This window comes from Tauraco erythrolophus, chromosome 1 (genome assembly GCF_009769465.1).
Source record: "Tauraco erythrolophus isolate bTauEry1 chromosome 1, bTauEry1.pri, whole genome shotgun sequence".
NCBI classification, from domain to species: Eukaryota; Metazoa; Chordata; class Aves; order Musophagiformes; family Musophagidae; genus Tauraco; species Tauraco erythrolophus.
The window spans coordinates 136292644-136319351 of NC_141465.1; the positions used below are offsets into that span (position 1 = coordinate 136292644).

Genomic DNA, 26708 nt, shown 5'->3' on the forward strand with positions numbered 1-26708 from the left:
GATGAACGTGGGCAGGAAGAGGAGGAGGAACAGGGACAGTCTCTCAGAGAAATCTAAAACCCTTTAATAATACATGGAAGATACACACAAATAAACTACAGTGGATTACCAAAAAAAAAAATATACAAATGACACACTAATAATTAACAAAGTAGAGGCCAGTCAGCTCCAGCACCATCTGATTTCCACCTACAACTAGTCTGACCAAAATCAAAGGAACTAATGTTTTGCATTCGAAAGAATCTCTTCTGTCCAGTATTTCCATCAATTTAAATTGCTTTAAGTTTTTATTTTCTTGAACGAGACGTCAAAACACTGAACCAAAAAGAACAAAGAGCTCTGAAGAGACCCATTGGACAAGACAATGGTCTACAAGGTCCTACATCTGGGTCATGGCAATCCCAGGCACAAATACAGACTGGGCGGAGAATGGATCGTGAGCAGCCCTGAGGAGAAGGACTTGGGAGTACTGGTGGACGAGAAGCTCAATATGAGCCGGCAATGTGCTCTTGCGGCCCAGAAGGCCAACCGCGTCCTGGGCTGCATCAAGAGGAGCGTGGCCAGCAGGTCGAGGGAGGTGATTCTCCCCCTCTACTCTGCCCTCGTGAGACCTCACTTGGAGTACTGCGTCCAGTTCTGGAGTCCCCAACATAAGAAGGACATGGACCAGTTGGAGAGGGTCCAGAGGAGGGCCACGAAGATGATGCGAGGGCTGGAGCACCTTTCCTATGAGGACAGGCTGAAAGAGTTGGGGCTGTTCAGCCTGGAGAAGAGGAGGCTCCGGGGTGACCTTATAGCGGTCTTCCAGTACCTCAAGGGGGCCTACAAGAAAGATGGGGAGAGGCTGTTCAGGAGGGCCAGTTGTGATAGGACAAGGGGTAATGGTTTTAAAATAGAGGGAGGTAGATTCAGGTTGGATATTAGGAAAAAATTTTTTACCATGAGAGTTGTAGAACACTGGAACAGGTTGGCCAGAGAGGTGGTGGATGCTCCATCCCTGGAGACGTTCAAGGCCAGGTTGGACGAGGCCCTGAGCAACCTGATCTAGTTGGAGATATCCCTGTTCCTTGCAGGGGGGTTGGACTAGATGACCTTTGAAGGTCCCTTCCAGCCCTAACCATTCTATGATTCTATGATTCTATGATTCTATAATTAAACCAAGAAGTATTTAGAGATATTTTTGATACCACAAACATTATCCCGTGCTGTGCAAACTGACAGCATCCCCAGCAACGGGATCTATGCAGAGCATAATGAGGAGCAAATCACTCAATCAGTCGTAACCTTGGAATATCAACGGAAAGCCACGCTTCCTTTTCCTCTGCAGTCACTTTGATCTCCTGTAATTTCACTATTTCCCAGGACCACAGGTTAACCCGGCTCCAAGTCTTTATTTCTCATGGTCTACTTGTATTTCTGTATGAGGACAGTGTAACTTACCCACGGACTGCTCAGGGTAGGAAAAGTGCCAGAGGAAGCCTGGCAGGACAAAAATGCCCTTTGCTATAAAGTACAATTATGAACCACGCGAACCCTAGACACTATCCTTCCCTTCCTTCTCTGAGCATCACTTAGGATGTTTCCCAATCCAATAAAACGTAGAACCAAGATGTTTACTTGAATGAGATGTAAAACTGATGCAGAGGAAGCTTCACTAATCCCAGCAGTCTGTCACAGGCAGGGCTTCCCATCTTGTTCCATGCTTCAATAATCATGACGTTGTTCTTGAGTCGCTCCAAGTGTTTGGAAGTCAATGAAAAAGGCATCACCTGAAAGAGTTTAATGCAGAATTAGTTCCCAGAGGACACTGGAAGCTATTTGCTAAGTACAGAGCATTCTGGTAATGCTACATTATTCCAGTTAAACTGGAATACTGCACTTTAGATATGGAAATTTAAAATTAAACGCGTACCTGCCTAACAAGTTTCAGGAAACTGGTAGGCTTGGAAAAGAACTAGTCAGGAAAATAAATGCAATTTAGATAAATTTTAAAATAAGATCATATGCTATCTTAAAACACCATTGCTTTTAACTTTGAATGTCTGGTTAGTAAATAACAGAGAAATCATTTCAGACAGGTGTTTCACATGGCTTTTGCTATGTTTTCACATTTCACTCTTTCAGCTGAAGACTAAGGAGTCCTACTTTTAACAATACCTCGTGGTTTGTGAAACAAATGCATTTGAGCATCCTGATTATTTTCCAAAGAAAAACATCCATAAAAAATTACAAACTCGTAACATTATTAAATGCCTGGAATTCTCCTGTTTCCCAGGGAAGACTCTGGCCCATACGAGGACAGTAACCCACACTTCTGTGCTGATATAACCATTAAGAAAAAAAGAACACTGAGCAATGGAATAAACAAAAAAATTCTACATCTACACATTAGGATGTCATTGACGTCTTCTTCCCAAAACAGAAGAAAGGATAAGTCAAGGTTTTTTTCAGTTTTAACCTAAACTTTTCTGACTATTTTTCTTTTGTACTTCCAAAGTCTCGTTTATTACTTGGATGATTCAAGGAACTGCATTCCAAACTGTGCAATGCACAAAACAATACTGAAAATACTTTTAATGTACTGGATGGAGCTAAGCAGAGAAGTTCCTACATATATAAAAGCAACTAATCTTTGGAATATGTTTGTCAGCGTGGAATAGAATCACAGAATGGTTTGGGTTGGAAGGGACCTCAAAGATCATCCAGTTCCAACCCCCCTGCCATGGGCAGGGACACCTTCCACTACACCAGGTTGCCCAAAGCCCCATCCAACCTGGCCTGGAACACTTCCAGGGATGGGGCAGCCACAACTTCTCTGGGAAACCTGTGCCAGTGCCTCACCACCCTCAATGTAAAAAATTTCTTCCTTATATCCAATCTAAATCTCCCCTCTTTCAGTTTAAATCCATTGCCCAATAGCACATTTAGCACATTTCAACACATGTTAAGCAGAAGACTTGTGACTTGCCTGAGAAAAATTAAAGGCAGGTTGAGTTGTGCCCCAAATGACAGCAGATCTCGTTGCCTCCTCGGTGCTGAGCAGCTTGCAGTTCAAATACACATTACAAGAACTGTGGGGCCCATCGTCTCCAGTAAGAAAATCCTTTCCATGGGGCACCATCAACAGCACATGCAGTAACAACCCACCGTCTTCAGACGCAGCCATTCGTGCCATCGAAGTACGGGCTGCAGAGGTCGGCTGCACGACATTTACACTGGCTGCTCCCAAATTCCCTGACTCCTCATAGCTGTTAAGTTTCAAGCAGCGAGGGCCTTCTGCGTTCACACTCTTGCTGCTGGGCTCCTGGAATTCCAGCCGAGGACTTCCCACAGCATGAGCCGGGACTCGCCGCGCAGCCGTGGCCGCCCGGGCAGCGGTGCGGGTGAAGTCCTTGGTGTCGGCTGCGAGCTCCACGGATACCTGCGTTGTGCAAGGCAGAGCGGGCTGATCAGAGGATGTTCTCCACGCAAAGACAAGAGACTTCCAACACGAGCTCGGGAAAACGCATGGGTCGTTGTGCTCAGGAACCGTGCCAGGTCACCGCGCAGAAGGCTTACCGTTGGGCACGCGCGCGTTGCGAGCTGCAACTGGCACTGCACGATAAACTACACGCAGGTTTCATAGATTTCATAGATTTCTAGGTTGGAAAAGACCTTAGAGATCATCGAGTCCAACCATCCCTAATCCCCATTAAACCATATCCCTAAGCAGTTCATCCACCCTATTCTTAAACACATCCAGGGATGGGGACTCAACCACCTCCCTGGGCAGCCTATTCCAGTGGCTGACAACCCTTTCAGAGAAGAAATACTTCCTAACATCCAACCTGAATCTGCCCTGACTAAGCTTATGCCCATTTCCTCTTGTTCTATCACCCAACACTAATGTAAAGAGCCCTTCCCCCACCTCCCCACCATCTTTTCTCAAGTACTTGTAGGCTGTAATCAGGTCTCCCCTCAGCCTCCTCTTCTCCAGGCTAAACAGCCCCAACTCCCTCAGCCGCTCCCCATAAGTTTTATTTTCCAGCCCCTTGACCAGTTTAGTCGCCCTTCTCTGGACCCGCTCCAGGAGCTCAATATCTCTCTTAAAGCGAGGGGCCCAAAACTGGGCACAATATTCCAGGTGCGGCCTCACCAGTGCCGAGTACAGGGGCAGGATCACTTCCCTGCTCCTGCTGGTCACACTATTCTTGACACACGCCAGTATCCCATTGGCCTTTTTGGCCACCTGGGCACACTGCTGGCTCATATCAAGCCGGTAGTCAACCAACACCCCCAGGTCCTTCTCCGCCAGGCAGCTCTCCAGCCACTCCTCCCCGAGCCTATAGCGATGCTTGGGGTTTTTATACCCCAAGTGAAGGACTCTGCACTTGGCCTTATTAAAGCTCATGCCATTGGCCTCAGCCCAACGATCCAGGCTGTTCAAATCCCTCTGAAGGGCCTCCCTACCCTTGAGCAGATCGACACAGCCTCCCAGCTTGGTGTCGTCCGCAAATTTACTGAGGGTACATTCAATCCCCTCGTCCAGGTCATTGATAAAGATGTTAAACAGAACTGGACCCAACACTGAGCCGTTTATCACAGAAAAGCAGTGACCGAAGTACAAAAAACACACAATTGCAGCTGAGTAAAGGAAAAAAATAAAACCAATCACGAAGCTGACTGAAAAACGAACACGCACCCAGCCTAGGGGAGAAGTCCTGTGACCAAGTATCACACCTGTCATTTGCTCCTCTTTGCTACAGCACTTGCTGCTTGAGAAAAATTATCCGAGAAAAGTGTTTCTCTCTAAACGTTTTCTTTCACTTCTCCATTCCCTGCTGATTTTAGCTGTCCCTAAATCCTCTCCCTTCTGTGGGCTCCTTCTTTTTCTCTCCAATGATCTACATACTCCACTGCACTTGTCTTCTTTTTGTCTGAGGTTGTGTTTTTTGGGTTTTGGTTTTTTAGCACTCTGTCCTACATCTGAATTGCCTCTTCATGTTGTCAAGATTTGCAAGAGAAATAGTTACATTGCTATGAAAGAAAATGTGTGTGTGAGAGCAACGAAAGAAACACCAGAAGAAGGGTTAAAGGAACTGCAAGTGTTAATTTGCAAGCGTTAATTGCTACAGAGCATCGCAGATCACAGAATCATAGAATCACAGAATGGTTTGGGCTGGAAGGGACCTTAAAGATCATCTAGTTCCAACCCCCCTGCCATGGGCAGGGAATCAAGATCTGCTGGATTCCTTCACATGACAAGTCAGCAAGGAAGGGAAGAACAAACTGAAGCTCAGAAGATAAGGCAGCAGGATAAAGAAAAGGATGGGAGCCATAAAATGCCCAAATAAGGAAAACAAAATAGTCAGACTCAAGAATTTTGCCTAAGACTTAGGAAAGATGAGACAAGAAATTGCAGCAAAAGATCCCAAACGGTAGCTGCTCCTAAAGGGGATAAAGAACACGTCCAAAGATGAGGAGTTCAAGGCCACCTGTCAGAAAGAACCCAAGAAATGCAAAATGGACTTGATAGCTGCCATCCCTTATCCTCCATGCCCCGGCCACACGTGTGGCTGACAGGCAGGTATTACTCTGAGCAAGCGAAATTTAAGAGACGAGGTGACCAAAATCAGCTTGCTTTCAGTATCAGCTTCCCTTTCCGTAACTTTTGGCATTGAACTTCAGTTCATTAAGTCTCCACAACATCTCCTGCCACTTTTCTCCTCTCAGAGCCTGTTCTGCTCCATTCCCTCCCACACAACACACCATTGCTCCTCCCTGCCTTCAATTAACTCCTCCCATACCCAACCCCTACGTTTGATGTTTCACCCTTCTGCGGCTCCTCCACCAACAGCTCTGCTGAACGGCTCCTCTGGTAGAAATTTTACAGCCCCGTGACAGAGAACATCACTCATCCCATGAACTACAGAGTGACAGGAGCAATCCATGCTCATGTTAGAAGCACAGAATCATGGAATGGTTTGGGTTGGAAGGGACCTCAAAGATCATCCAGTTCCAACCCCCCTGCCATGGGCAGGGACACCTTCCACTACAGCAGGTTGCTCAAAGCCCCATTCAACCTGGCCTTGAACACTGCCAGGGATGGGGCAGCCACAGCTTCTCTGGGAAACCTGTGCCAGTGCCTCAGCACCCTCAGAGGGAAGAATTTCTTCCTTAGATCCCATCGAAATCTCCCCTCTTTCAGTTTAAAGCCATTGCCCCGTGTCCTGTCACTACACACCCTTGTCCAAAGCCCCTCTCCAGCTTTCCTGTAGCTCCTTTAGGCACTGGAAGGTGCTGGAAGGTCTCCCCGGAGCCTTCTCTTCTCCAGGCTGAACAGCCCCAACTCTCCCAGCCTGTCTCCAGAGCAGAGGTGCTCCAGCCCTCGCATCATCTTCGTGGCCTCCTCTGGCCCCGCTCCAACAGCTCCATGTCCTTCTTGTGTTGGGGACCCCAGAGCTGAAGGCAGCACTGCAGGGGGGTCTCAGGAGAGCAGAGCAGAGGGGCAGAATCCCCTCCCTCGCCCTGCTGCCCACGCTGCTCTGGGTGCAGCCCAGGACACGGTTGGCTTTCTGGGCTGCCAGCGCACATCGCCGGCTCATGTTGAGCTTCTCATCAACCATGTTCTCTGGGAATAATTTAGGAGCTCTGAATGTAAAATTCCCAAATACTCTCTTAACCCTTCACTTGCTAATCTAGAGAGCTGTTTATCCTAAGAACTGGCAAACCTCTCAAACGGGCTGTGCAGGACTCTTCATCTTTCTCAATCTGAAGTTGAGCATGCTGGTAGAAACTCTGGCTGGAGAAGCTAACTCCTGAAGTGACAAGGTGGTACCAATGATGGGGAGCATCCGGCCTCTGCATCAGGAGAGGCCTCAGCTCATGTCACGTGTGGTGGAGCAGAAGCCAAAGCTCCCAGCCTGAACACCTGCCACTCAAAATCTGTCTGCAGACTGGTTTCTGTATCCATGCCCTACCCCTCATTTTACTCTGCAGCCAGAGGAACTTCACACAGCAACATCCTTAGATATGCAGGTTCAAAATATTTCTCCAAAATCCTAAGGGAAAAAAAGGTTCCTATCATCTTGTACTGGTCTTACCAACCTTCATATCCAAGACCTGGCAAATTAAAACAAAGAGAGAAAAGAAAGAGGAGGAAAAATTGCTTGGGGGATGCGCAAAGAGAGAATATCCAGCCAAAATGAGTACCAGCAGGCCATTTAACTCAAACCCTATATGGTAAAACACATACCTTCAGTGGTCCAACTTGTGTCTGACCTCCCTCTTTTTCCACAGGTATTTCACAGCTGACAGAAAGCAACTCAGACTGAAGAACCTTGCGTAACTCCAGTGCTGCTGAGCCAACGGCCACTGGCTGAGGGCAGAAAAAGAAGTCATTTTGCAAGATTTCTGTCAGGTTTAAAGAACTAAGGGCATATCGTGAAACAAAAAGCCCTCTGGGAAGCTATGGTCAGCCACTCACCCTCCTCACTCTTATACCACTAGTTTTACCAACAGGGATTTGTAGGAGAATTTCCCTTTGTTCCAATTCCATGTATCACTAGGACAACAATAAGGAAAATTCTGCCAGGACCTACAGTAAACGGTTCCAGGTTAACGCAAAAACGCACATCCCAAATGTTAGCAACTGAGCAAAATTTCTGTACTTAAAGATGCAATTTATTCACCCATTAAAAGAAAAATTCCTATTAGAACAGATGGGCAGATACCCTTGGTGCTGATTAAAACAAAACATAAGCTAACACCTCTCATCGATTTCATCACATGCAGATGAATATGCAAATATTTTTAGCCAGATGAAAGATACCTTTTTTTCCCCCTCCAACTGCACAAGTTGCACCACTTCCTCACACCTCATATTATTCCCCTTACCCTAGGCAGTGTGATATCATCAACTCCATCCACATTAACTCATTCTGTATTGCTAAACGAGCCGTGTTCTCATTGAAGACCAATGCTTGTAATTGATCTACTATGTCTAAACAGCAAGAGATCAGTTTTAAAGAGGAGGGAAGGACAATTTCTTTGGGCTGTCAGTCTCAAACACGGAAAATCGTTCAGTTGGGTGACAAGATCGAGCAGCAATTAGTTCAGCTGAGAGTATCTGCACATAATGTCATTTCCCTTCATCATATCATAGAATCATAGAATCATAGAATGGTTAGGGCTGGAAGGGACCTTCAAAGGCCATCTAGTCCAACCACCCTGCAAGGAACAGGGATATCTCCAACTAGATCAGGTTGCTCAGGGCCTCGTCCAACCTGGCCTTGAACGTCTCCAGGGATGGAGCATCCACCACCTCTCTGGGCAACCTGTGCCAGTGTTCTACAACTCTCAGGGTAAAAAATTTTTTCCTAATATCCAACCTGAATCTACGTCCCTCTATTTTAAAACCATTACCCCTTGTCCTATCACAACTGGCCCTCCTGAACAGCTTCTCCCCATCTTTCTTGGTTAAGCAGTGGCTCAGTCAAGCCACGTTACTCCGCTTTGCCTCTGACGGTCGAGATGGCAGCAACTGCAATAAAGCATTGCAGAAGACTTAGAAAAGCCACTGCTGTCCGTGTAAGTATCTGGAGGAAATCGAAATGCAAATAATTTCTCTGCTTTTCAATACTCAAAAGTATAAACAACTTTTACTAAGTACCTTTTTCTGCATGCTTTTTCTCATGTAGATTTTAAAAGCAAGGTCAGAGCTCCACCAGTGCTCCACCAGAGTTCCACCAAAACGGACAGGGAACACAACCCGCTGTTGAAATTTCACCACTGCAAAGAAGACAGAGACTTGTGAGCTCTTAGCTGGATTCAGAGCTAACCTGGCTGCAGAGCTTGATCAGGAACAGAGAAACCCTCAGTCTCTGCAGAGAATATGCCAGGTGAGTAGAGACACAAGAAGTGCAGAAGGTACGAGGGGCAAGTGATGGCACTTCTGAGAAGGATGGACAAACACACAGAGGGCATTTGCCACATCGGCCAGAGTCAGAGATCAAGCAAGGCTGGGAGCTGAAGAGGGAAAAGCTGTTGCTGGAACCCCCAACGAGAATCTCTTGAGGTTTCAACCTATTAAATTATGTTACAAATCTACAGGTAATTCACTACTTTGTTGTAGTTGAACAAATATTCCAAATTAACTGAATATAAATAAACTTTCATAGAATCATAGAATGTTTTGGGTTCAAAGGGACCTCAAAGATCATCTAGTTCCAACCCCCTGCCATGGAGGGTGGAGATTCCCATGAAGATTGTTAGGTTACACACACAATCATTTAATTCTGCATTACTTATTAAAATCAAGCCCAAAGTAAACTGTTCTTCATTTTCCAAAGTCAGAAAATAGCCAGAAGGTGGCACAACAAAATTGATGTTATAACAGCATCTAAAGGTTGCAGCTGATACCAAGTTTCTGCCATCCTAGCACACAGTAAGACTTGCCATTCTTCAGTGGGAGAACCCTGCCTCATTTTATTTTAAGATATATATTTTATATATTTTTATATATATTTTATATATTTTAAGACGTATCTTGAGAGAGTCAAAGCAGAGCTGCAAGAATAATCGCAGGTTCAGCAGAAAAGCAGCATCTGCAAGAAAAGACTGAATGAATTGATGTTTACTCCAGGAAAGAGAAGAACAAGGAGAAGTTTTTCTAGTTTTGCCTACAGGAGAGCTGGAGAGGGACTTTTTCCAGAGGAGGGCCACGAAGATGATAAGAGGGCTGGAGCACCTTTCCTATGAGGACAGGCTGAAAGAGTTGGGGCTGTTCAGCCTGGAGAAGAGGAGGCTCCGGGGTGACCTTATAGCGGTCTTCCAGTACCTCAAGGGGGCCTACAAGAAAGATGGGGAGAGGCTGTTCAGGAGGGCCAGTTGTGATAGGACAAGGGGTAATGGTTTTAAAATAGAGGGAGGTAGATTCAGGTTGGATATTAGGAAAAAATTTTTTACCATGAGAGTTGTAGAACACTGGAACAGGTTGCCCAGAGAGGTGGTGGATGCTCCATCCCTGGAGACATTCAAGGCCAGGTTGGACGAGGCCCTGAGCAACCTGATCTAGTTGGAGATATCCCTGTTCCTTGCAGGGGGGTTGGACTAGATGACCTTTGAAGGTCCCTTCCAGCCCTAACCATTCTATGATTCTAAGGGCATGTAGTGACAGGACAAGGGGCAATGGCTTTAAACTGAAAGAGGGGAGATTTAGATTGGATGTAAGGAAGAAATTTTTCCCTCTGAGGGTGCTGAGGCACTGGAACAGGTTGCCCAGAGAAGCTGTGGCTGCCCCATCCCTGGAAGTGTTCCAGGCCAGGTTGGATGAGGCTTTGGGCAACCTGGTGTAGTGGAGGGTGTCCCTGCCCATGGCAGGGGGGTTGGAACTGGATGATCTTTGAGGTCCCTTCCAACCCAAACCATTCTGTGATTCTATCATTCTAAGTACAATAACAGTGTTGAAGTAGAATGCTCTCCCTGTTCACAAGGCCTAAAGTAAGTACTCTTGTGATGACAAAAACTCAGGTTAGCCATAAAGAAACTTTCTCACAGGAAGTACAGCGCTTCTACAGCTTGCCTGGGATGCCTATGGAATTTTTGCCAGTGGGCCTCTTTAAAAAATGGGATAAACAGCTCTCAGGTAAGACAACAGTACAGTGGATTGACTGGATGGCTTCTTCTAATTATTTTCAGCCTTGTCTATTTTTCTAGGTTCCAAAGAGCTGGAATCTAAGTACGTAAGCCGAAGTGCAGAAGGCTGTATTATCTTTGTACTGCAAAGCGCCCAGGTTTTGTCTGGACAGAGGTGGAGAATACACAAAAGAACTCAGAATTACCCCAGATCTCTCAAGTACCACCCAGAAAGATGCAAAGCCAATGAATGACTGTAAGGGAGAGGCACTGGAAAGTCACCCTGGAATTCCAGTTTCTGGGAAGACTGGGCAGAGAGGATCGTGCTCAAACAGCATCCTCTACTCACTGAGGACAGAAACTTATCCTAAATTGTTCTCAGGGATACGAACACTGGTGACTCTCTGTAAAGAGACTGATGCCTACTGGTTTGAGCACAGGACTTGTCAAGATCTCTTGGATCTGGCAGACTCTCTGAGATCTTGCAGATATCACATGGCATCTGGAAAAATTACTTCTTTGAGATTTAAGTATCTCTGATATTTCTAAAAGTAATTTATCAGCTTCATATTACTGCAGAAAGGATATTGGGTTTATGTTGGAATGAATGAATGGGCTTCCTGATCTGCTGTTACATCCCTAGGAAAAGAAATGTGAAAATCCCAATATGACTACTTTTTGGAAACAAAGAAAACAAAATCTCTCGGCTTCTTCCTCCCCGAGAGGAGCATTCCACTACCTGCAGCACAGCAACTCTGTTGGCAGAGGTGCCACTAATCATACCGTTATTTTTCAGGCAGCAAAGAAAATACACAGAAAATGCTACTAAATAATTTCTAAGCGATGAAGGAGTCAATGATATTAAATACAAGGGGGGAAAAAAATGTTCTTACCATCATCTGTGATTTTACTTGAAGCTATGCGAGTTAATTCTGTTGTTATGGAGACCTGTCCTTTTTCATCCTTGGAGGCTCCCGCAGGAAAGTGGTACTCAACAAAGAAGGTACTGTGGAAAAAAAAGTGAATGGTTGATCACACTCCATCCAAAATCTAACGTACATAATGAAATTATCTGCTCTCATGAGACCCCACCTGGAATACTGTGTTCAGCTCTTGAGTCCCCAACACAAGAAGGACATGGAGCTACTGGAACGAGTCCAGAGGAGGCCACGGAGATGATCAGAGGGCTGGAGCACCTCTGCTATGGAGACAGGCTGGGAGAGTTGGGGCTGTTCAGCCTGGAGAAGAGAAGGCTCCGGGGTGATCTTATTGCAGCTTTCCAGTACCTAAAGGGGCTACAGGAAAGCTGGAGAGGGACTTTTTACAAGGGTGTGTAGTGACAGGACAAGGGGCAATGGATTTAAACTGAAAGAGGGGAGATTTAGGTTAGATATTAGAAAGAAATTTTTCACTCTGAGAGTGGTGAGGCAGTGGAACAGGTTGCCCAGAGAAGCTGTGGCTGCCCCACCCCTGGAAGTGTTCAAGGCCAGGTTGGATGGGGCTTTGGGCAACCTGGTGTAGTGGAGGGTGTCCCTGCCCATGGCAGGGGGGTTGGAACTAGATGATCTTTGAGGTCCCTTCCAACCCAAACCATTCTATGATTCTATAAATTGAACGTAGCAGGCAAGTTTCCTTTTTATAATCCATTATGTTACTCTATTTTTTTAGAATATTTCAACTATGTATTTTATGAATTTTCTCAATAGACTACATGTATGTCAGGTTCTCCTCCAAAAATAACCTCTTTTCCTTTCTGCTACGCACAAAGCTCCATTTGTACTTCCCCAAAATCCCAGAAAAAGCACAGCCTGAAGCGAGCCCACATCAGGATAAAACATTCACCTCTCTAACTTTCAGAAGTCTACAGTATACAATTTCCTGAGAGGAGCAGAGAAAGGAGAAGACCTCAGAAGCCTGGAGAGCTTAGGTAAGATGGACTACACAGCAGACCTCAGAGGAAGGTACCTCAAAGGCAGAGGTAACAAGCTGTGAGAAGCAATCCTCCTTACCACTTATTAACTGAGGCAGGCCGTGGAGGCTTCCCCATCAAGCCTTTTGTTCTGGGTGTGATCTGGCTGCTCTCCGGAGGGATTTTCAGGCTTTCAATGATGACTCTGGCTAGGTGTATTCTCCCCAGCAATGCCAACCTGTCTGCACTCAAGGATGTGACATGAGCTGCTTCTGCGTGATCTTCTGGAGGAGCAAGTGGTCTAGTAGGAGAGCAGCTGAAGAGATAAAACTGAGAATCAAGACTACATGAAGGTTCTCAACATGACCACACAAAGGGAAAACTGTAGCTTGGTGGGATATTATTTAAAAACTGCTCACGGTTCATTAAAATGCACCTTTTTAATGTATTTTTTATGACAAATTTGGTGGTCTCTGTAACAGAAATCTTACAATATCTAGGGCATATAATTGAAAAAAAAAAAAAACCACCCACCACATGTTCCACATTGTTGGTGTTTTGAAAAAAGCTTATGCAGTCTCACTTTTCAAAAAGAACAGCTTCATTTAATGTCATATACAAAATAAAAAAGGGAGAAGATACAGTTATACACATGGACAAACCACTGCTGCAGAGGAACAGCAACAGAACTCTTGTCATAATTTAAAATCTCACTTGCACTTTATTTGGAAGACTTGTCTTGTCAATGGTTTTGTGTTGGTATCTCTGGAGATATGAATTTTACCTGAACATAAAAATAGACCAGTATTTGTAAGAAAAATTTCAGAAATAATTGTTTAGAGGTGAATAATTGTTTGGATTGTGCATGCAATCCCAAGCACAAGTACAGGCTGGGCAGAGAATGGATGGAGAGCAGCCCTGAGGAGAAGGACTTGGGAGTGCTGGTGGATGAGAAGCTCAACATGAGCCGGCACCGTGCGCTGGCAGCCCAGAAAGCCAACCGTGTCCTGGGCTGCATCCAGAGCAGCGTGGGCAGCAGGGCGAGGGAGGGGATTCTGCCCCTCTGCTCTGCTCTCCTGAGACCCCCCTGCAGTGCTGCCTTCAGCTCGGGGGTCCCCAACACAAGAAGGACATGGAGCTGCTGGAGCGGGGCCAGAGGAGGCCACGGAGATGATGCGAGGGCTGGAGCACCTCTGCTATCAAGATAGACTGAGAGAGTTGGGGCTGTTCAGCCTGGAGAAGAGAAGGCTCCGGGCTGATCTTATAGCAGCTTTCCAGTGCCTAAAGGGGCTACAGGAAAGCTGGAGAGGGGCTTTTTACAAGGGCATGTAGTGATAGGACAAGGGGCAACGGATTTAAACTGAAAGAGGGGAGATTTAGGTTAGATATAAGAAAGAAATTCTTTACATTGAGGGTGGTGAGGCACTGGCACAGGTTGCCCAGAGAAGTTGTGGCTGCCCCATCCCTGGAAGTGTTCAAGGCCAGGTTGGATGAGGCTTTGGGCAACCTGGTGTAGTGGAGGATTTCCCTGCCCATGGCAGGGGGGTTGGAACTAGATGATCTTTGAGGTCCCTTCCAACCCAAACCATTCTATGATTCTATGATTAGAGAAAAAAAAAAGTCATAAATCCTTAATACTAACTGGTATTGTGCGAGTAAAGCTTGATAACTGGATTTTTAGGGACACTTATTGGTTCTATGGTGGAAAAAAGAGAATGCAACCCAGGTCAGGTCAGGACAGAAGTTTATTTCCTGTAGCTACAGGAGAGAACAGAAATCAGCAGAGAAACAGGCTCTGCTGATGTGAACTCTGTCCCCGTGAAGCAGACACAAATTTTACACACTCAGAGACACTGTGCAAAGGCAGGTAACAGGATACGAGTTATTTCACATCTGCAACACACACAAGGCCCCAGAACTGCACGAAGCTGCTCTGCAGTCTGCTTTTTTTCAGCACAGGGACTAATTTAGCATGAAGGTGCCACGGTCATTATTGTTTCAGGGGACAGGGCGAGAGTTCAGGCTGCTCAGGCCTCAGTATTTCTGCTTCCACAGCTCAAAACATTCTTACTAGGCTTATTGTATTTTTGGCAAACTCGTGATTTTAACCAGTTGCATCTCAGTGGCTTCTTTAACAACATATAGCAATTCCTGGGTGATGTTGATTCTCCATCGTTCCCAGAGATTATGATGCTCCATCGTTCCCAGCATCCTCCACCAGAGAGGTGGTGGATGCTCCATCCCTGGAGACGTTCAAGGCCAGGTTGGACGAGGCCCTGAGCAACCTGATCTAGTTGGAGATATCCCTGTTCCTTGCAGGGGGGTTGGACTAGATGACCTTTGAAGGTCCCTTCCAGCCCTAACCATTCTATGATTCTATGATTCTAAAATTCCCCCCCAAAATGGTTACTCAGTGAACTGCACGATAATGACAGCGCACAGCAACGTAGTGTGATTCTTGCTAACATTCACTTACAATGAGCAAGATGCTGCAAAACAAGTCACTTAATGTAATTATTTACCTGGGTTTAATTTCTATCACCTTCTGATCCGGAGCATTAGAATCCTTCTGTGGATTCACTGGATCAGCTTTCTTGAGCGTTTCTGCCTTAGTTGCTTTTTGGGAGGAGTTAACATCATCATCACTGAGGAAATCACTTAAGCTGGAATCAGATTTCTGAAACAGAAATAATGCACATGAAATAAGAAGTTGACTACCATTGTCAAGAAAGACACATAATGGTCATGATACAGAAAGAAAAAAGAAAAACAACTTGCAGATTGCATTAATTCGAAACAAAATTGTATCAAAAGTTTTCAGAGAGGTTTAAAATAAAAAAGCCTTCATGGACAGCCTCAGCTCTAGCAATTTCCAAACTCAAGGTTTGACTTTGTAGTATTAATAATATTCTTTTAAGAATACTAATTTTAAGCAATGTTCTCACGAGCTTCTGTATGACAGTTAATGCTGATTAAGCCTTAGTAATATGAAATCTGTAGAGTTTTTTTGATGCAGCCTCCTGATTTTCTTCACCTTAGGGTGAGTACTAAGCACCTTCCTTTTGCTCTCCACTTACAGCAGCCGTGTAAAAAAGACTCTCTAGCAGACTCTGGTCGTAATGGGGATCATTGAGTTCACTGTCATACACCTCACTCCCGAGAGAGAGAGAATCCAAAAGGGAACCTGTCCGATCCCAGAAATGCACAGGAGAGAAATCAGCACTGTGGACACAAGAGAAAAAAAACAGCTTAGTGTTGTGAGCTCTGCAGTCAATGTCTTACAAGTTCTGAAAACACTGTCTATTCTGTCCCAGGTTTGAGCTATCTTGGCTCCAGATACAGACCCAGATACAGCAGGGCGAGGGAGGGGATTCTGCCCCTCTGCTCTGCTCTCCTGAGACCCCCCTGCAGTGCTGCCTTCAGCTGTGGGGTCCCCAACACAAGAAGGACATGGAGCTGCTGGAGCGGGGCCAGAGGAGGCCACGGAGATGATGCGAGGGCTGGAGCACCTCTGCTCTGGAGACAGGCTGGGAGAGTTGGGGCTGTTCAGCCTGGAGAAGAGAAGGCTCCGGGGAGACCTTCCAGCACCTCCCAGTGCCTAAAGGGGCTACAGGAAAGCTGGAGAGGGGCTTTGGACAAGGGTGTGGAGTGACAGGACACAGGGCGATGGCTTTAAACTGGAAGAGGGGAGATTTCGATGGGATCTAAGGAAGAAATTCTTCCCTCTGAGGGTGGTGAGGCACTGGCACAGGTTGCCCAGAGAAGCTGTGGCTGCCCCATCCCTGGCAGTGTTCCAGGCCAGGTTGGATGAGGCTTTGGGCAACCTGGTGTAGTGGAAGGTGTCCCTGCCCATGGCAGGGGGGTTGGAACTGGATGATCTTTGAGGTCCCTTCCAACCCAAACCATTCCATGGTTCTATGATTCTAACTGTGCTTACCTAGCATTGTGCCCAACCTACTACATATCTGTGACCCAACCTGATGAGTTATCTTGTGATAACATCCCTGGACTCGAGGTGAAAACAGTGTGTGTGAGTATATATCCATAGAATCATGGAATGGTTGAGGTTGGAAGGAACCTCTGGAGATTATCTAGTCCAAGCCCTGCTCAAAGGTAGAAGATGCAAAAGAGAAAACTGTTCAGTTGGATTTTGAATATCTCCAAAGGTAGAGATTCCACAAGCTCTCTGGGCAACCTATTCCAGTGCTTGACGACCCTCATCATAAAATACATCTATTAATATCTACCTACAATATTTATCTGTAAGTACTTCATAACTTTTGAATGCTTTAAGATATCAGTAATACTTAAGGACAGTTTACTTTAATAAAAAATAAATACAAACTGTGTCTGAGCAGGTAGATGTAAGTATCTTCAGAACCTGGTTGGACCAAGTTGGGTTTTGTTTGGTTTAAGGGTTTTCTACCAGTGCTGTGAGTTCAAAATCATTTTACCATCTGCAAACCCTTCAGCGTTGGCCAGTGATAAAACGCAGGGGAAAAAAATCAGTGCAGGCCACAAGACGTAGCAGCTGAAATTCTGAACCACACCTGACACAGAAGCTGTATGCTTCATGCCCCTGATTATGGACACAGACAACGTGAGCATCATTTATGCTCTTGCTACACAAAATGGGAGAAAAAGGTCAATTTAATATTTGGAGAAAGATTAAAAATAACCATTGGTTCTCTCTATTTCTCATTTAGACTGCTAGTTCTTCCAAAGAAACGCTGTGTTTGCTTTATGAAATTCTTAACATTTTAGGACACAACAGTTACGACTATTAAATCTACTCTGCCCTCGTGAGACCTCACTTGGAGTATTGCGTCCAGTTCTGGAGCCCCCAACATAAGAAGGACATGGACCAGTTGGAGAGGGTCCAGAGGAGGGCCACGAAGATGATAAGAGGGCTGGAGCACCTTTCCTATGAGGACAGGCTGAAAGAGTTGGGGCTGTTCAGCCTGGAGAAGAGGAGGCTCCGGGGTGACCTTATAGCGGTCTTCCAGTACCTCAAGGGGGCCTACAAGAAAGATGGGGAGAGGCTGTTCAGGAGGGCCTGTTGTGATAGGACAAGGGGTAATGGTTTTAAAATAGAGGGAGGTAGATTCAGATTGGATATTAGGAAAAAATTTTTTACCGTGAGAGTTGTAGAACACTGGAACAGGTTGCCCAGAGAGGTGGTGGATGCTCCATCCCTGGAGACGTTCAAGGCCAGGTTGGACGAGGCCCTGAGCAACCTGATCTAGTTGGAGATATCCCTGTTCCTTGCAGGGGGGTTGGACTAGATGACCTTTGAAGGTCCCTTCCAGTCCTAACGATTCCATGATTCTATGATTCTATAAATAACTTAATTTTACCAAAGATTGTGGTTAATCTTTCTGACGTCACTTTTACATCAAGGGACTCCGACCTATTCAGGTTGTCATGCATTAAAGTTGAGTGCAAGCTGAGGTATAAAACCACCACATGGACGTACGATTCACTGGTTACATTTCCAGAAATTGGAGAATTTGAAGAGCCAAGAGACATTTTTGGGTATAAAGTGGGTAAACAAGGACAGTTCTGCAGCAAACCCCAGGGTGTTACACTCACCTGCCCAACAGTAACTTTATTGCTGTCTCATCAGAGTTTAGGTCAAGTTGCTGACCTAAGACTTCAGAGGTGAAGAGATGAGGATCTTCAGGAGTGGGCATAAAACGTGAGTTCAAGCCTTTTGGGCTCCTGGAAAACAGTAAGTGCAGCACAGCGGGCAGTAAAAGGAAAAACAAAGATATTACGGCCCGTTCAGGATGAATCCATCGAGGATAAAAATCAAAGGCTACATGCAGCATTCTCCAGTTTGTAGCTTACTCTCCAGATACACAAAAAATTTCTGCAAGTCACATCTCAAATCTTGTGCTCTGAAACGTGTCACTGAATCACAGACCCAGTTAGGTTGGAAAAGACCTTGAAGATCATCGAGTCCAACCGGAAAGGTTGGCTCAGTCTTACAGTGTCATCACAGCTGCTGCAAACAAGAGGAGAGGGGGCCTGAGGAAGACAAGCAAGATGTTTACACATGATGTCTACCATTTTTTCCTGGAAAGTCCAAAATCACCTGCTTTTATACAAATCGGAATAGTTTGAGCAGAAATAATACAAATTGCGTTTGCAACAGCATCACTGACTCTCAAAGCCAATGACGTTATTTTCTGGTTTATAGTGGACCCAGAAAATAATGGAGTTTGTTAATCTTTTTCCAAAAATAAGGAATTGAAGTTTCTCCTGTAAAAAACATGCATTTGTCTTAGTACTTCTACATTTCTACTTCTCTGAATTGAGAACATTTACTAAGCCCAGTACTAAACAAAGTTGGCATTAGAAGTTGAAAAGGCACAAATACTCTTTTTTTTTTTTTTTTTCCCAGTCTGCTAAGAAAGATCATATGGAAGAAGATAATGACTACTAATTCAGAGAATACAGTTATAGATGCAAATTTTTGTGGGTATTTTGGCATCAAGAGACGCAAACTAGAACATGCAAAGTACTCAATTTATGTCACTAATTACTTACATTTCTCTGAAAACCTGTTCTCTGTGATCGAGTAACATTTAATTTGCTATGTTCCTTATCACACTTCTATTCCTTATCAACATTTAACATTTCCTTATCAAACAGCTCTGTATGAAATACAAATATACTGCGAAAAAGAAGATAAATTACTTAAATCGAGGCTTAGTGCATGATGATTAAAATCAATTCACAAAATTCAGGCTTTAATTCACAAGTAGAAATTAATTTCCCATTTGAACGAGAATCCTAAAATGCTTTACGTGAACCTCAGTATTTAAAGCTTTCCTCATAAGTTTGCCTCAAAATTTACTGTTTGGAACTTAATGTCACTTCTCCCTTTTCCAAACTCACTTTGCTGTTGCTTTCAAATCGTCTCTCTTTATAAAAGGAGGCACTTCATTCAGTTCAATCTCCACGTCCGGGCTAGACTTCATCGCAGAAATAACCATGGCATCACGGAGTTTATTGCCTTGATCCAGAAGAGCTGAGAAACAAACAGAAGAATTAAATTTCTGCATTCAAATGCAACGTAAAAGCAACACGTAAACACAATAAACGTGCCAGCTACAGCCCAGAAGCTTCTGTTCTCTGCTGTTATAAAGAGATCTTGAAATACTGGAGGTTAAGTGCATGCTCTACACCATAAAACAGATGGTGCAGCTGGGAGGGAGGGAGAGTAATCCTCTACCAGTTGTATTTGTACAACTCAGGGTTGTACAAAAAACTCATTTGCACACACCGAGTCGGGCATCAGAGGGGCATTATTAAGACAGAGCAGCAAGATTAGTTTATGGAAGAGTAGCTTGTCACCTTAGGCTGTCTCTACAGCAGCCTCATTTTAGGTCTTCTCTGTAAATATAAAAAATAACTCAAAAGACAACACATAGAATCATAAAATCATAGAATCACAGAATGGTTTGGGTTGGAAGGGACCTCACAGACCATCCAGTTCCAACCCCCCTGCCATGGGCAGGGACACCTTCCACTACACCAGGTTGCTCAAAGCCTCATCCAGAAAGGATGAGGAAACGTGCCTGACTCTGATGCTTATTTGAATCCAGTCCAGGCAATCTGTGATCTAAAAGGGATGCTAACTGGCAGGTGACGGAAAATAAATTATTTTCCATCTGGAAATGCCGCCGGCATAGAAACCCTCCCAAGACACACCTGAACATGAGCAGCACCTTTGACGCATGTCTCGGAGGACATGACAATGATTAGAGAGCTTGTGAAGCTGAGCTGCTTTTTCTTTTGACCCCTCCAGGGTCAGACTTCACGGACACTGCTAAGGCAGCATGTCTGGTCTGATCTAGATACTCAAGCCACCTTCCAACAAGACTAGATTAGAATCATAGAATGGTTAGGGCTGGAAGGGACCTTCAAAGGTCATCTAGTCCAACCCCCCTGCAAGGAACAGGGATATCTCCAACTAGATCAGGTTGCTCAGGGCCTCGTCCAACCTGGCCTTGAACGTCTCCAGGGATGGAGCATCCACCACCTCTCTGGGCAACCTGTTCCAGTGTTCTACAACTCTCATGGTAAAAAATTTTTTCCTAATATCCAACCTGAATCTACCTCCCTCTATTTTAAAACCATTACCCCTTGTCCTATCACAACAGGCCCTCCTGAACAGCCTCTCCCCATCTTTCTTGTAGGCCCCCTTGAGGTACTGGAAGACCGCTATAAGGTCACCCCGGAGCCTCCTCTTCTCCAGGCTGAACAGCCCCAACTCTTTCAGCCTGTCTTCATAGGAAAGGTGCTCCAGCCCTTGCATCATCTTCGTGGCCCTCTGGACCCTCTCCAACTGGTCCATGTCCTTCTTATGTTGGGGGCTCCAGAACTGGACGCAACAGAACCGGATGCTCCAGAACTTAGTAGTTTTTAAGCAAAGACCTTTACATTATAATTTTCTGTTTGAAATAATATAGCCAGAGCGTGTGAAGTATCACTTTTCCTGAAGTCTCTGCCTCTAGATAGGCACCTGAAATATTACTGAGAGCTGTTTGTTGTGAAATCTAAAAGATGATGCCAACTGCATACAAACCTGAAAGCAGGTCTTTCGTAGCCGGGTTATGCAAAGAGAGCACCCGCGTGTTTGTTCGAGCAGGTGCTTCAGGATCGGTGCCGCTGGGAAACGGCGCTTGCTGCTTTGAAGGACTCACTTTCAAATGCTCATCTGGTAAAATCAGAGGGTGATGAGAAGCAGGAGAAGCATCCTTTATGTTTTCACAGTTCTCTCGAAAGAGCAAATGGTCCTTTCCTCTATTGAGAAATGAAACATGATTTCAGTAACAACTAAAGTGGATCGGTAAAGGGATTCAAACCTCTTCAAATTCTCCCCAGCACTGCAGCTGCTCCCCTTCAGCACATGTTCCAAAAAGAAATGTAACACAGTTATTTTAATGACTCATCTTCCACTCATCCCATCGGAGACCGGCTCAAGCTGTAAATAAAAGGTTTGTGGCACCTCTTGTGACAATTAGCACAGCTTGGACTAAGTCAGCCTAGGATGTCAATTTATATCAGAGTAGGAACTGTCCCTGTAAGCTCTGAAATGCTGAATGTTCTGGATTTCATATAAAAAGCACATTCAAAAAGATCAAGTGTTCCAAAATTCACAAGTGTACAGCCGTTGCTTAAAAAAAACCGCGTGAACTGTGGAATAAACCAGAATTTTGTCACAGGGAAAAACAGATACCTGGGAGTTGTGGCTCTGCTATTGTCCATGGGCTCTTGGTCAGCAATAGTCACCCGTGTTTGCCTGGACTGCCGTGACGGAGCAAGGAACCGGGGCTTGCTGCTTCCCTGAGCAGGAGCAATATCTAAACTTGCATCTGTGGTCGGGACAGAGCTGCTGGTGTCATGTAATTCTGGCAGAGGTTCTAGAACTAGGGAGACCTGAAAGACAGAACGTGAACGGAGTATTTAATTCTCTCTTAGTTAAGTGCAACACATTCTGTATTCAACTTCACTTTTCATGCTATGGAAAACTGTTGCTTAGTTATGTGTACAAAGTAATATTTATATCATACAGTCGTGTAACAGAATCACAGAAAGGTTTGGGTTGGAAGGGACCTCAAAGATCATCCAGTTCCAACTCCCCTGCCATGGGCAGGGACACCTTCCACTACACCAGGTTGCCCAAAGCCTCATCCAGCCTGGCCTTGACTGCAACATCTTAAAACTCTGACATATTTACAACTACCTATTTCACATTCCACGTTTCCAAATCACAGGGACCTATCTTTCAGCATAAATTATCCAGAGCCAGGGCTGCAAAACAGAACACCACCTCCTTAACCCTAGATTTCAAAATCTTCTACCATTTCAGCCCAGTGAGGCTGTGGAGAAGTGTCAGAACCGAGTATCCATTTTTAAATCCACTGTTAAAACTCACTCTCATGGAATCATAGAATGGTTTGGGTTGGAAGGGACCTCACAGATCATCCAGTTCCAAGCCCCCTGCCATGGGCAGGGACACCTTCCACTACACCAGGTTGCCCAAAGCCCCATCCAACCTGGCCTTGAACACTTCCAGGGATGGGGCAGCCACAGCTTCTCTGGGCAACCTGTGCCAGTGCCTCACCACCCTCAGAGGGAAAAATTTCTTCCTTAGATCCCATCGAAATCTCCCCTCTTTCAGTTTAAAGCCATTGCCCCTTGTCCTGTCACTACACGCCCATGTCCAAAGCCCCTCTCCAGCTTTCCTGTAGGCCCCATTTAAGTACTGGAAGGCTGAGATAATATCACCCTGGAGCCTTCTCTTCTCCAGGCTGAACAGCCCCAACTCTCCCAGCCTGTCTCCAGAGCAGAGGTGCTCCAGCCCTCACATCATCTTCGTGGCCTCCTCTGGACCCGCTCCAACAGCTCCATGTCCTTCTTGTCTTGGGGACTCCAGAGCTGAATGCAGTATTCCAGGTGGGGTCTCACGAGAGCAGAGTAGAGGGGCAGAGCAGAGGGGCATAGAGCAGTTTCTCAGCAAAGAGACTGCAAATTTTCTTAAGTTGAACTACCAATGCCACCCATTCTTCTAAACAAAACAGAGTCTACACTGTCAGTATTCATTTTTCATTTGCCACCTTAGTTCACGAATGCCTCGGACAGACACTGGGTCTGCAGCGTACCTGGCACAGCCTGATCCTGGCACCTGATCATACTCGGTAAGTGTTACAGCAGTGCAGCTTATAACAAGGAGCAAAGACGTAAGGACTACCTGCAGCTCTCCCAGTTTATCAGACGTTGGGGAAACTATGGTGAAAAACCCATCGATGGGATGGCTGGGAGAGAGCTGGGACAGGCCGGTGATTTGCGCTCTGCCAATTGGAAGGTGGTCAAGTTTGGTCATTACCTCCAGGACAAGCACACCCGTATCTGCAAAAGTTAGGAACAGCTTCAATTCAGTCTCACAGAACACAGTCACAACTAAACATGATTAAAACTTTTAAGTTAAAGTGAGAGGTGCTAGAGGTTAACAAAACGTTGTATCACGAGGTTATGACAATGAGGCAGCAGGTAAAGAAGTGTTATACTGACAATAAATCATAAATAAGTACAAGATTACCACAATAGGACTACTTCTGATGGGAGAAAGGGTAACGGCTTTAAACTGAAAGAGGGAAAAACTTTATAACTACAGAAGAAAATTACAATGAGAGTGGTGAGGCACTGGCACAGGTTGCCCTGAGAAGCTGTGGATGCCTCATCAGTGGAAGCGTTCAAAGTCAGGCCAGACGAGGCTTTGAGCAACCTGGTCTAGTGGAAGGTGCCCCTGCCCATGGCTGGACTACATGATCTTTAAAGGTCCTTTCCCACCCAAACCATTCAGTGATTCTGCGAGTTGCAACAGCAGGCATAGGTTTAACGGACAGACTCTAGACATCAGGCTTCCATTAATTTCTTGCAGATATTTCCGTAAATGAAGTTATAATAACATTAATAACATTACAAGCTCATAGAATCACAGAATGGTTTGGGTTGGAAGGGACCTCAAAGATCATCCAGTTCCAACCCCCCTACCATGGGCAGGGACACCCTCCACTATACCAGGTTGCCCAAAGCCTCATCCAACCTGGCCTTGAACACTTCCAGGGATGGGGCAGCCACAGCTTCCCTGGGCAACCTGTGCCAGTGCCTCACCACCCTCAGAGGGAAGAATTTCTTCCCTGTATCTAATCCAAATCTCCCCTCTTTCAGTTCAAAGCCATTGCCCCGTGTCCTGTCACTACACACCCTTGTCCAAAGCCCCTCTCCAGCTTTCCTGTAGCCCCTTTAGGCACTGGAAGGTGCGGGAAGGTCTCCCCGGAGCCTTCTCTTCTCCAGGCTGAACAGCCCCAACTCTCCCAGCCTGTCTCCACAGCAGAGGTGCTCCAGCCCTCGCATCATCTCTGTGGCCTCCTCTGGACCCGCTCCAGCAGCTCCATGTCCTTGTGTTGGGGACCCCAGAGCTGAAGGCAGCACTGCAGGGGGGTCTCAGGAGAGCAGAGCAGAGGGGCAGAATCCCCTCTTTGGTGTACCTTTTTATTTTTCACACCCTTAGACCACTGAAACACATCTTTAACTCGGTATGTGTGCCACTACAAGTTGTCTGACGCTGAAACTGCGGGGACTACAGGAGACTTCAACAGTTTGCAGACCTGAGCGCTAAACCTGCCTACTAGAGAGACTGATGCCAGCAACGCCAGGCTGAGAGCAAAACCCTCCCGAACCAGGAAAACGACCTACAAAGCCACCAGGAAAAACAGGACTGCGTAAACAACTCCTCGGCTGTTGCGGGTCTCCCCGCAGCACCGGGGTGCAGCGGCCCTACCTGCCAGGTAGGCAGCGAACTGCCCGGGCCCGCAGCGAACGGCGTAGCGGGCGGTGGTTCCCCCCGCCGGGCGCCCCGGCCGGGAGGCGGGCTGGAAGACGGTGCCGCCGGAGGTCTCCCCCCACCACCTCAGGCGGACGAGGGCGGCGGGGGGCGGCTTAGGCGCCGTCCACAGCACTCGGGACACGGCGCAGCGGAGGAAGCCGCGCAGCGGGCCCTCCACGAGAGGCGGCAGGCTGGTGGACGCGGGGATGTCGCCGGCACCTGCGGGGACAACGCACCGAGGGGCGTCAGCGGCTCGGCCGGGCTGAGGCGCGCTCCCGACCGCCGCCCCCGCTCCCCTCCCGCCCCACGGCTCTTCCTTCCCGCCCGGCAGCGGCCAACCTCCCCTCCGCCGCGCGCCGGGCTCCCTCGGCCTCCTCTGCCGCATCCCGCCGCGCCGCCAACCGCCGCCTACGGGACTACAACTCCCATGGTGCACCGCGGCCCCGCAGCGCTCTACGGAGCCGCGGACTACATTTCCCAGCAAGCCTCGCGGCGGCGGACTGCGCTTCCCGGCGGTGGTGCCGCCGGCGTGGGGGCGGCCGCTTCCGGCGGGGTGGAGCGGAGCGGGGGTCGGCGGCGGCCGAGGCGGTGTGCGGGAGTTTGCGGTGTGTCCTCGTGCGGCAGCGCCTCCGTTCGTCGTTATGTCGGCCCTGGAGAAGCAGCTGCACCTGGGCCGCCTCCCGCCGCGGCCTCCGTTGCCCGGTGGCGGCGGCCAGTCCGGCTCCAAGATGCGCATGGGGTAGGTGGGGGAGGGGCGAGGGGAGGGGTGGGTGGGGAGGGGGCAGAAGGGGAAAGAGGCTAATAGCGGCGAAGGAGGGAAGGGGTGCGCATTGGTGTGGGCCTGGGGGTCTCTCTGGCAGTTTGGGAGGTGGGGGGGCTCGTTACTGGGGGCTCTGGAGAGAGGAGGTGCTCGTTACTGGGGGCTCTGGAGGGAGAAGATGGTCGTTACTAGGGGTCTGGAAGAAGGGCTGCTCGTTATCGGGGGGGGTTCAGGGACAGGAGGTCCCCAAGGGTAGCAGTAAAGGGGCGAGGGGCCACCCTTGTGCGGGGAGGTGGGGGTGCCCGGTACAAAGGGGGTGCTCTGGCCTGAGTGGGGCTGGGGGTGTCCTTCGAGGAGGTTTGAGGCTGTGTGTTGCGGGGGGGGCAGGGGTGTTTGCTGCTGAGGCGTTTGAGAGTGGGGGTGCTGATTACTGTGGGAGAGAAAAGTTGGTGGGGTGGGATGCTTGTTCCTGGGGGAAAGGGGAAAAAGTAGGTGCTATTTACTGGGAGCTTTAGGGTGAGGGGATCTTTGTGTGGGGGTGGCAGCCCAGTGGACGTGTCTGGCATTGTGGTGGGTCTCCCTGAGTGGACAGTGGGTCTCCCTGGGTGGATGGTGAGTCCCCCTGGACAGTGGCAGGATACAAGAGGCCAGCAAGCCCCCGGGCTAGTGCTGTTGTCTGCTGGATTGCTCACCTGTGCCCTGGGAGAGCAGCATCCAGACCAGGCTTCTCCAGCCGCCTCTCCCTGGCAAGGAGGCAGGCAAAGGTGTTTCTGTACCAAGAGTATCGTCAGTGCTGGGGGAAGGTGGCTGGTGCTGGGATTGCTCTTCAGCAACCTTTTTCCCGAGTCCTTTTGCCATCTGTGTTTGAAGAGAGAGTCTAACGCGTCGTGATTTGTCTAGGTGGCACCTCAAAGTCGGCGAAAGCGCGGCTGGTGGAGGGAGGTGTATTTAAATGTTATTTCTCAGCAGCAGACACGTATGCGAAGCCATATAATGGGTGAGTTCTGCCAAGTGAGTTAAAG

The 26708-nt window shown here is 47.1% G+C and overlaps 2 protein-coding genes across 3 annotated transcripts in view; one reads left to right on the forward strand and one right to left on the reverse strand.

The window, feature by feature from the left end:
- C2CD3 (C2 domain containing 3 centriole elongation regulator) overlaps positions 1-25311 on the reverse strand; it is a 61683-nt gene extending 36372 nt beyond the window's left edge. Inside the window, exons 1-15 of the mRNA XM_086622417.1 lie at positions 25266-25311; positions 24882-25145; positions 23289-23446; positions 21774-21973; positions 21120-21337; positions 19427-19559; positions 18116-18244; positions 15601-15745; positions 15046-15200; positions 12624-12839; positions 11508-11620; positions 8651-8769; positions 7235-7357; positions 2969-3421; positions 1618-1769 (exon numbers count right to left, since the gene is read on the reverse strand). Of these exons, the coding sequence (XP_086478543.1) occupies positions 1618-1769; positions 2969-3421; positions 7235-7357; positions 8651-8769; positions 11508-11620; positions 12624-12839; positions 15046-15200; positions 15601-15745; positions 18116-18244; positions 19427-19559; positions 21120-21337; positions 21774-21973; positions 23289-23446; positions 24882-25145; positions 25266-25311 (2624 nt within the window). The remainder of the gene's footprint in view (positions 1-1617; positions 1770-2968; positions 3422-7234; positions 7358-8650; positions 8770-11507; positions 11621-12623; positions 12840-15045; positions 15201-15600; positions 15746-18115; positions 18245-19426; positions 19560-21119; positions 21338-21773; positions 21974-23288; positions 23447-24881; positions 25146-25265) is intronic.
- A 303-nt stretch (positions 25312-25614) lies between these two features.
- The window catches only part of PPME1 (protein phosphatase methylesterase 1), a 38527-nt gene continuing 37433 nt past the window's right edge, over positions 25615-26708 (forward strand). For both annotated transcript variants that reach the window (XM_086622429.1, XM_086622437.1), the window contains exon 1: positions 25615-25665. In XM_086622429.1, the coding sequence (XP_086478555.1) occupies positions 25655-25665 (11 nt within the window). In that variant the 5' untranslated portion in view covers positions 25615-25654. The remainder of the gene's footprint in view (positions 25666-26708) is intronic.